General features: G+C 37.2%; 1 protein-coding gene across 2 annotated transcripts in view; it reads right to left on the bottom strand.

Annotated features, from left to right (window-relative positions):
• Window positions 1-383: 383 nt before the first annotated feature.
• Window positions 384-10,737, bottom strand: part of tbx4 (T-box transcription factor 4) — a 121,332-nt gene continuing 110,978 nt past the window's right edge. For both annotated transcript variants that reach the window (XM_051930807.1, XM_028808330.2), the window contains exons 7-9: window positions 9,184-9,272; window positions 8,760-8,983; window positions 384-4,222 (exon numbers count right to left, since the gene is read on the bottom strand). In XM_051930807.1, coding sequence (XP_051786767.1) covers window positions 3,564-4,222; window positions 8,760-8,983; window positions 9,184-9,272 — 972 coding nt within the window. In that variant the 3' untranslated portion in view covers window positions 384-3,563. The remainder of the gene's footprint in view (window positions 4,223-8,759; window positions 8,984-9,183; window positions 9,273-10,737) is intronic.

Genomic DNA, 10,737 nt, shown 5'->3' with positions numbered 1-10,737 from the left:
TGCAACTATGTCTGTGACATCATGGAGTCTTCTTGCAAGGGTTGAACCTACTTGAAAATTTGGTGTAAATCTTCATGGCACTTTTAAATGTCTTCATATTTATTACTACACCACTTCTGGTCATAGTCAAAAATCATTTAAATTAATACTGAGTACTGTAAATAATTTAATTACAAATGCTACCCCAAAAATCTAAACATGTAAACGTCTAGTTAGTTTAACTGAAACAATTGACACCAGCCACCCAGTCAACTTGTCATTAAGATGGTTCTGTAATTCTTAATACCAAATGCTTTCAATGACTACATGCTGGAAAACAGTCTGTTGTTGTTTTGTCTTTGTATTATTACTGTTTGGCATTAATTATTTAAAGTCACAGATTTTTCTGGCTGATATTTCCTTTAATTTTTGTCATAACAATGAAAAAAGAAATTTGTTTTTTAATATATTCAAGATTGCAATCTAAAATATTTCCCAAAAATATAAAATACCTGTGCATGAGTCTTTGGGCCAGCTTACACTTTCAAGTGCTTTAAAGTGGGTGCAGATCAACAAAGAGCCAATCCACCCGTCACTGTCTAGGACCAAGTGCTAGAAAACATAACAGACATCCTCCTTTGAAATATTACTGATTTAGGCAGCAGGCCTTGGCAGTGTATTGTAGTTGAGTGATTGAGAAAAATATGTAGTTAATGTACTGTACTTAACTCTAAACAGGAAATTAATCCAATAAAGCAGCACCTACACAATAAAGTAATATAAATATAAATATATATAGTAAGTCTGAAGACCAAAGCCGTGAAGGCATTAAATTGAGCCAGTTGACCAGTGACATATGCCAACATCAGACCATCATGAGACTTGCTTGTAACTGCCCTGTAATAAGGGGTTGTGTGCCCAGTTGGCTTATGTACACAAAAATATTTCCAGGAACCATGGAGCAGCACAAAGTTTATTTTCTATATAATTTTTAACAAATGAATTTGTAATTTTACACTCCTCAAGGCCTGTGAATCAGATGATGCATAAAAAACTTTCAAAACTTGTGATATGTACTTACTTCCATTATGCAGTGTGGGTATAAATATATAAACTGTATGCAATTACACATATGTATATATACGCAGTAGTTGTCTACAGAACATTTTATGATAAGTGACAAGACCTTCTCAATGTTGTTACACAGCAGTGGTGTCTGCCTATCACACACAATGCTATCTCACACTATGATTACTGCTGCTGTCTCATGTGATGTTTCACTATGCTATTTAATGTCATCTCCATGTGTGGATCCCATGATATTTAACACCAAGATAAACATGGGACTAATCACAATTGCATTTAGGATGCAGTTGATGATGATAAGTACTCATTAGCATACAAAGTCATGGAAGACTCACTTATCAGAAATATCACCACACAGTCAGGGTCATAACCCAACAAACAACCGAGTGCACCAGCTCCATATGGATGTTACTGAATATCATATGATCTGCCAGTCCTTGCTTAGTTAATGTTCATCTATGTCTCCCAGACCCTGAGGTGTTAGAGCATTCCTGCAACTGCTGTCACTGGCATTGACTGACAATCATGGCATATATGCTGCAATAAGTCAAGGTGATCAACCACTGATCTCACCCCAACAAACTCACCTAGTTGTTTTTCCAAATCACAAAAACATAATCAAGGCATTCCTGGTGTATTGCTATGGCAATGGTAGTACAAGCTTCCAGAGGTCATCTTGACTCTGTCGGCCTTTTCAGCGTATAGCTCTTCAGTGGCTGTCATGAACCAAAAAGGCCCCAAAGTCTAATAGTCTGAAAAATTGATCATGCTGATTGCTCTTGTCCACTTCATGCAAATTAGAACCCTCTTCTTCTTTTTTAATCGCTATGTGTATTATATTGTGTTTTTCTTGTAGTATATGATAGTGACAAGTTGTCATAGTATGTAGAGCTGCTTAATCTTAGCACCAGAGCCATGAGTTAAATTCTTGGTGTGGTCACTCACTGTGTGACATTTCCACAATGTTTCTGGAAGTTTTCTCCAGTTTTCTCCAGTTACTCCAGTTTCCACTCAGGTCTCAAAGACAAAAAGATCTGGAGTGAAATAGTGGGCCTTGTGATGGAATGGAATCCTATTGTATCAGTACTGCTGGGATTGACCCTGCATTGAAAAATGTTAGCTTAGAAAATGAATGAATGAATGAATGAATATTAATGTATAATTCTGGTAGTGCACACACATTTTAGTATTTCATGTTTTATTAATTTATAATTCTTATATTGAGTATAATCTAGCTGAATTTGATAAATCATGCTTCTCACTCCGCTCTCCATAAAGAACACAATATAGGAGTAAACTAAAATTAATAAAATAATCAGTATATTTAGGAAGTTATCCATAAGATACATTGCTTCTGCATTCTCACAGATGGCACTCCACAAACATTACCAGTGCTCTGGAGATTACTTATAGTACTGTATATATGGTGCAATAAACGAAAAACAAATCAATCACCTATCATAACAAAAAACACTGTAGTGTTCTATTATATTAATGTATTTCTTTAACTTTGCGTCCCACCTTAGGCATATTAATGAAAATTTCAGTTTCAGACCTGGCTCTGTTTCATTGTCTATCATGGAAAAGTATTCATTCTAGAGGGCAGCATGAAGGAGTGACGGTTGCCACAAATATTACATTCACATAGTTTTATGTTATTACACAAAATTATAACAAAATGATTTAATGGCTTAGGCTTGTTTGGTTAATCAGAAATAAAATTTGCATACAGCCATGTTTTGCATTTACACAATCATTTTCTAAATAAAGCTTTAGCTCACACTCCATATACATCCATACATACTGATCATACACAGAGTTTTTAACCTGTTTAGTTCAATGGAGAAGCACAGGGAGCTAAAGCCTGCCCCAGGACCACTGGGTACAAAGCATGAAAAAAGCCCTTAATGGGACACCATTTGATTGAATTCATATTATTTATTCAGCATGAATACTCTATACTTGTGATGAATGTATTTATATGTGATGAATGACTTAAATGACTTTTTTATTTCTGTTAAATTCTGTATGAAGTATTCCAAGTGCAAACAGTCAAAGCTTGTTGACAGTAAGTTTATATGTCTACTTCTGTAAGTTCCAGGGTCTGCATTCATCTGATATATATGTGAGCAATAATTGAAACATGTTTTACATTTCTAAATAATGATTGTTACAAAACAATTAAAATAATTTATTAAGAATCTTAATACAGTATTATTATCTTTTAACATATTATACTATTAAGAATGATCCACTGTGACCCATCTCCTTGGATTTTGTCTCATCTTCTGTTTTTTAATATCATGAAGTCTGTCCAACTAGTTAGAGTCAAATAAACATTTCCGATGCATATAGTGCATTCAAGTTCAAGCTGAGTTCTATCTTCAAGCTTAATTAAAGCTAATGCTCATCATTTTCCAAATGGCCATTAGAAAGTAGTGCCTATTAATTCATGATTCAGGATGAGCTGAGGGGTGGATGAAGATTCATGTGGTTATTTATTTATCTTCCTTATAGCCATCTATCCAGTTGTCAGCACTAGTTCTCACCCTGGGATGTGGATAGGATGACCACTCCCTAGAAGAAGAAGTACTCTGGGTGTATACTGGAAAATGGTTTGTGTCATTACCCAAATAGGACAAACTTGGCTTTCTTTCATACAGGAGGTGTGGAGCGACACGATTTCTGGAACTTTGGTTAGGAGAAGATGATGGCGTTGTTCTTTGGCAAATCTCACTTTGTGGAGGAGGACTGTAAATGGTTAGGTGGCCATCCGTAGCTGCCTGTGACCGTGACCCTGACATAGGGGTAGCAAGACGAGGCATCACAGAAGCAGTGCTGAAATGAGTAGAGAATGTTGAATAAGCCATTGTCTCCATCGTCTGCACATTATAGCTTGTGTATGGAGAAACAGATGCCCACATGTTGCAGTTTAGCGATGACAAAGTTGGATGATCCTCTGCTCCAGGGCTCCCTGAGATGTCTCCCTCAGCAGCTGTGTACATGCAGGCTTCACCAGATCCTGCCGAATCATTAGAGTTTGGGTAATTTTGTGCTGCCTGTTCATATGATGCTGCAGGATGACAATAGCGTTCATCAATGATGGAGGAAGTCTCCAAATAAGGACGCTTACAAGTGAGGTCCAAGTGCCTACCATCTGCAATACAAATATTAAAAAAATAGCATCTATTTTAGGCAAACTTATTTGTTTTAGTACAATGTAGAGAGTGTTTTATAATAAAACCTAAAAAAATTTTGATTTAAAGCCTTTTGCTAGATGGAATAGTAAAGTCATTTTATTACTAAAGCATTCCAACTTTATGGCTCTGAACTGAATGATGGCTTTTCAGAGGTTGGACAGCATACTTATGAACTGTATTCACACTTAGATCAAGGTGTCTGAATCGATATGCCTAAATTGTGCAGCTGGATATCTGCGTTTAAACTCTACCTCACATCTCTGCAACACGGTAGCTCCCATTTACCATATTTAAACACACAAAATTTGTGTGGCTTATTAAAAAGTTACAAACTATGAAATTTATTAAGGTAGTGAATGCCAGACCAGTGTACATTCTCAGGCTACACAACCACTCTAGTCAATATGTCCTCCACTTCAATCCCATAGAGTATAACTTGGCTGGTCACAGCACCTATCCGTACATTATCAGGCTATTTCTAAAAACAGTGCAGTCCCAGCCATATAATACATGTTTGATTCTTAATGCAATCTTCTACACTGTATAGTCTCAGGCCACATAAACTCTGTAGCCAAAGTGTTCTCCTTTTCAGCCCTCTAGAGTATAACATGTCCAGCCACTGCATTCTCCTATAGTGTATCAGACTATTCAACTTCTGAAGACAATGCAGCCTCTTGTATTTTCTCTGATCATATACATGTGGAATCCTGTTGTAATGAAATTCATGGGACCATAAAAATATTTTGTTATAACAGAAATTTCATTATAACAAACATGAAGGAAATACATATACTATTGTGACTGTGGTTGCCAGCAATTTACCATCTCTAATGGCAGTGGCGCTAGGACAGCTCCGTTTCTGCTCTGTTGCATCTGGTAAAGAGTAAACCGAGGGCAAACAAATTAATTGTCCTCTGTAGGATCAGGCTTACTGCATAACGAGCTTGTTGCACAATGTTTAGAACATTTAACACTGGGCTATGGCCTGCTCTTCTTCGTATACTCCTGGTCTGCCACAGTGGTGATTTCAAGCCCCTGGTGTTCTTCTGATCTGAAGGTGAGAGCTAAAGCAGAACGATTGCCCTCATGTCACACCTCCTATCTGGTGTGCTTGAGTATTGAAGTGACAGCTCCTATTTAGAATGAAGTCTTGAGGCTGTACCTGCTTTCTCTAGACAGCAATAAAGTACCTGTATTTTCCTTGGAAACCTGGACTCACCTTCCTGTCTTTCGTGCAAATATGTGACCCAAGCTTGACAATACTTGTATAAAAAATAGCACTTCTTAAACTGCAAAAAATATTTTGTTTGAAAAAGAGACGTTAGATGTAACTTTTTTAAAAAAAAATAGAAATACAGGTATGAATACAGAATGAAAATGACACATTAGTCAGTCAGTCATTTTCCAACCCGCTATATCCTAACTACAGGTTCATGGGGGTCTGCTGGAGCCAATCCTAGCCAGCACAGGGTGCAAGGCAGGAAACAAATCCTGGGAAGGGTGTCAGCACGCCGCAGGGCACACACACACACACACACACACACACACACGCACACACACACACACACACACTAGGGACAATTTAGAATCGTCAATGCACCTAATCTGCATGTCTTTGGACTGTGGGAGGAAACCGGAACACCCGGAGGAAACCCACACAGACACGGGGAGAACATGCAAACTCCAAGCAGGGAGGACCTGGGAAGCGAACCCAGGCCTCCTTACTGCGAGGCAGCAGCACTACCACTGCGTCACTGTGCCGCCCTATGAGACATTAGAGGTAACTTTTTTTCAGCATAAGCTAACATTTCTCACTTTTTTTGTTCACCACAAAGAAAACTTTGAGAAGTGCTAGAAACTCGAACAGTAAAGTATCTGCACACAACACAACTACTCGGTGGAACACTGCCTCCGAATTTGACTATACCTGTATGATTTCGCTTTTGCACTCTCGTCGAGCCTTGTTGAGACTGCCTGAGACTGGAAACTTCACAACAGACTGTTACTTTCTTTTGGTGTAACAAGAAATACACAGCCTGTTGCAGGTTTCCCATGACTCAGTGAAAATATAGGAGAAGACTTAAGTATTTTTTGCATTACATTATTATCTTCAGTGGCCATTTTTAGTCAAAAAAAACATTTGTTTTACTGAAATTTACATTTCATCAAAACAAAATCCATTAAACATGATGTTGTATGAAGGTTTGTCTGGGTCAACAAAAAGTATTCGTTATTCTGAAAATTTCATTACTTCGGTATTCGCTATAATGGGGTTTGACTTGTATATCGTTGTATGTAATTAATTGTGATTAATCGCATCTAACATTAAAAGATGTACCATATATACTCGAGTATAAGCCGACCCGAATATACAGTAAGCCGAGGTACCTAATTTTACCTGGAAAAACTGGAAACCGTATTGACTCAAGTATAAGCCTAGGGTGGGAAATGCAGCAGCTACTGGTAAGTTTTAATAATCAAAATAAATACCAATAAAATTACTGTACATTAATTGAGGAATCAGTAGGTTAAATGTTTTTGAGTATTTATTTCAAAGAAAAACAGTAAACTTGCTCTGTAAGTGGAGAAGGGGGTCAACAAAAAACAATAGGGTATCTCTCTCGCTCTCTGTGCGCGCGTGTGTGTCTCTCTCACGTGTGTGTCTGTCTCTCTCTCTCTCTCTCTCTCTCTCTCTCTCTCTCTCTCTCTCACACGCGCGCGTGTGTGTGTGTCTCTCTCTCTCCCTCTCTTTCTCTCGCGTGTGTACTGTACACTCCAGCTTTCTGTCGGGTTGGCGGGGGCAGCGGGACCTGACTCGAATATAAGCTGAGGGTGACGTTTTTCAGCACAGTTTGGGGCTGAAAAACTCGGCTTATATTCGAGTATATATGGTAATCATAAAATAAGAGCTTACATCATAAAGTAAATACACAGTGAATCACAAAAATAATGCAGAATCAACACAAAGGAATTTAAAATAAATAATGGCATTGCTTAAACTTAAACAATGACCTTAATCCTGAACTTTTAAGAAAATACTACTTAAGCAAGTACAACCTCAATTTGAATGCTTTCCTAAAAAGTAAGTTGAAAAGAAGGCAGTAAGAAAACAAGACCACTGTATTATAAGCACCTACAAATACAACAACAAAAAAATCTTGTGTTAATTCTCAGATTGATAAAACTAAATGAGCGCAACAACTGTAGATTTTGAATGAACTGCTAAAGATTGATTTAATTGAAAGTATAAGCATCTCCTAAAAGGCATACTTTAAAATTATGTTAAAACTGCGCAAATACCATCCTCAAATTGTTCATCATCATCAATGACTTTGTAATTACACTCTGCACAAGTATTTTTTAACTGATGCTCCGTGGAAATAATAGTGTAGTGCCCCTGGGTACTGACCTGAGAGAGAGAGACACAAATCGGGTGTTTGAGACATGTCTGCAGGGGCGGACTGGCCATTAGGGCATTTGGACAATGCCCGGTGGACCGTGGACTCTGGTCTGGTCATGAAATAAATTTTATGTACTGCTTACTGTTTGACATTAAAATTAATTTTCTAACCTACTAAACATTATCTGTCTGGTACTGTGATTTATATAGTTCTATATAATATACCGTATTACATCATTAAGTTGTTTTAGTTGTCAGTACACAATGTTGCAGCCAAAAATTTGGTCAAAACTGCCTTTTGCAGATTTCTGTTTCGATACCGCTACATTTCAATTAGCATATAGATTATTACAATTTATTTTATCTCATATCTAGTATTTAAATTCTTCAGTACTAATAATTAGTTTAGATTATGTATTATGCATTTTATTGTTCTCTGGTCATCAGCGTGAGCGATAATTAGTGGTTTTCAGCTGCCATTATTAGTATGATGAATAAAGTTATAAAACACAGGATAGGAATTTTTTTATATTAGGAAGGAACATTTATAGTATCCTAGCCAAACTTGACGTGAACAGTATTGTTGATGATGTGGCTGCTAAAAGCAGCGAACTGTGTAAGCTTCTAGCCTACTAGGGTACTGGCACTTGGACATGACATTGACATTTGACATGTACTCTAATAACGTGTAAGCCGTGTTACTAAATTTTTATTTTTCATTAAATTTTATTTCTAAGCATGTTGTCAAATTTTAAGTTGTGTCTAAACAACAGTGTACAGATTAAGTATGGCACCAGTTTAGACAGAATTCATATCATAGGCTCATAGCAAGTAGCGAGTCGCGTACTCATCACAAATTTTAAGAAAATTACAGTGAATAATGGGCCTCACTCGTTGAAGGATGCCCGGGCCGGTTTTGAGACCCAGTCCGCTCCTGCCTGTCTGAGAAGGATAGGACTACCTGGAGAAGCTGGCATTAAAGCAGTTCTGCAATTGCAGTCTTTGCAGACACAGCACTTAGAGTGCTTAAATTATGCAGCCTGAGTGATCTACTACGCATTCCCACATGTGATTAAAGAAAGAAAACTGGTCACCTGTACGCTTGAAGCAGTGGTACAGCAAGTTAGAGTCCCGAGGAGCTGAGAAGGAATTGAAGGGCAGATCATGGGTGTCCAAGGCACCTAAAGGCACATGAGTGCTGATGTCACACTGTTGACTTCCACATTGTGGACTGCTGACTGGCTTCCCCAGAAACTGTGAGTGAGCTGAAACAAGTGTCTGCCTGACGATGTTTTTGGAAATCACTGGATAATCTTTGCTGAAAGATAAAAAAAACATATTTGTGTTTAATCAAGCTTAACACTAATAGCTGCCTGATGATGGTCAGTTGCAATGCATTAATTCAATCATCTATCAGGAATGGTTTACACTTCTGTTTTCGGAATTCTGTACATTTTTACAGAATTCAGTACTTCAGTTGACTTAGCCTAAATGCTTGAAGGTGACACTGCTACTAACCTCTGCAGTCGGGATAACCTCATATCACTCTCGTCACTTCCTCTGAATCCTTTAGCAAATGGATTATTTTCAATTTTTAGCTGGGTTATCTGCAGTAAAATGAAGACTTAACGTTAACTTACACAGAAAATGTTTCTAGTCATTTCCCCCCACAGATTTACCACACCAATACTAAAGACTTTATTGAAATATTGTATAATGTATTAAATATTTTTTTTACCAATTTAACATATTCATAATGTACTACCTGACCATTTATCATTTTAAATTATTGGATTTCATATGGAGACAATGATTCCATCCTTCTGTTAGTTTGCTTTTTCATTAATTGCTGTTATAGCAGGCACATGACAGGTATCACCCAGCACAGGACAGCAGTCTTTGACTAGACCCACTTTCAAACACCCACATCAAGTCTTACATCAGGCGAGTTGAGATTTGACAAATAATCTAACATGCATGACTTAATACTCTAAAAGGAACAAGGAGGTATGAAGGGGAGTCAATATTAACTTGCAAACAACCTGCTTCACACTGAAGGCAACCCAACTGGGAATCAAAAATAAACATTCTTGAGGCCTAGTCATTCAAATGTAAGCAGTGTCATCAGATTTTTTTTATTTTTCCCATCTAGATTTTTGACAACACTCATTTAAATCCACTTACCAATGGTGAAATTAAACTGACTGCCTTTTGATGATACAGTATGTACAAGACACCAGCACATCGTAAGGCACAAATGCCCAAATAATATCATATATAATTGAGGAATCAGTAGGTTAAATGTTTTTAAGTATTTATTTCAAAGAAAAACAGTAAACTAGCTCTGTAAGTGAAGAAGGGGGTCAACAAAAACAATAGGGTATCTCTCTTGCTCGCTCTCTGCGCGAGCGTGTGTGTCTCTCTCGTGCGCATAGAATTTTGAACAGTAACATCATATAACAGTAGTACCATTTCTGTCATTCCTTGCAATTTAATAATAATAAATAAAGCATTATTTACAGTATATAGCACTTTACCCATGCCCTAAGGACTTCACAAATATTTGAATTGGTACAAAAGGAATAATAGCATGTAACAAAATTAAATTAGTAACACTGAATACAAACTAATGTCAAGCACAAAACACTAAATAATAGATTAATAGGAACCAGGAACAAATCAAATAATTTGAGTCAGGTTACATGTTGGAATATCAACGTAGATATAGGAATGATTGTCTAGGAATGAGGGCTTAACTGGGTTTGTAGTTCAGTCAGATTACAAATGCTGCCCTTTGAGTTTTTGAACATGCCTGACACGTGCGTTTCCAATTTCTGAATTGACAAGTGAGTCTGTCCTCAATGACCAAAATGCCAAAACTGCATTTTTCGATATCCTGCATTCGAACTACACATTGTACCTGTTGTACCAGTGAGCTGCAGGGTTTTTAGTATGTGAATATCAAACAGATCTGTGACTTAGTGGTTGTAGCTTTTTCAGCATACTTGGTGTAATCAGAATATAAGTTGAATATGTCACTGTGCTCTGTGCAAAATATTTAAATCTGCTTTT

Source organism: Erpetoichthys calabaricus, chromosome 8 (assembly GCF_900747795.2).
Source record: "Erpetoichthys calabaricus chromosome 8, fErpCal1.3, whole genome shotgun sequence".
Taxonomy (NCBI): domain Eukaryota; kingdom Metazoa; phylum Chordata; class Cladistia; order Polypteriformes; family Polypteridae; genus Erpetoichthys; species Erpetoichthys calabaricus.
Note: the sequence above shows the minus strand (reverse complement) of the source record. Positions and strands in the feature narration are given on the sequence as shown.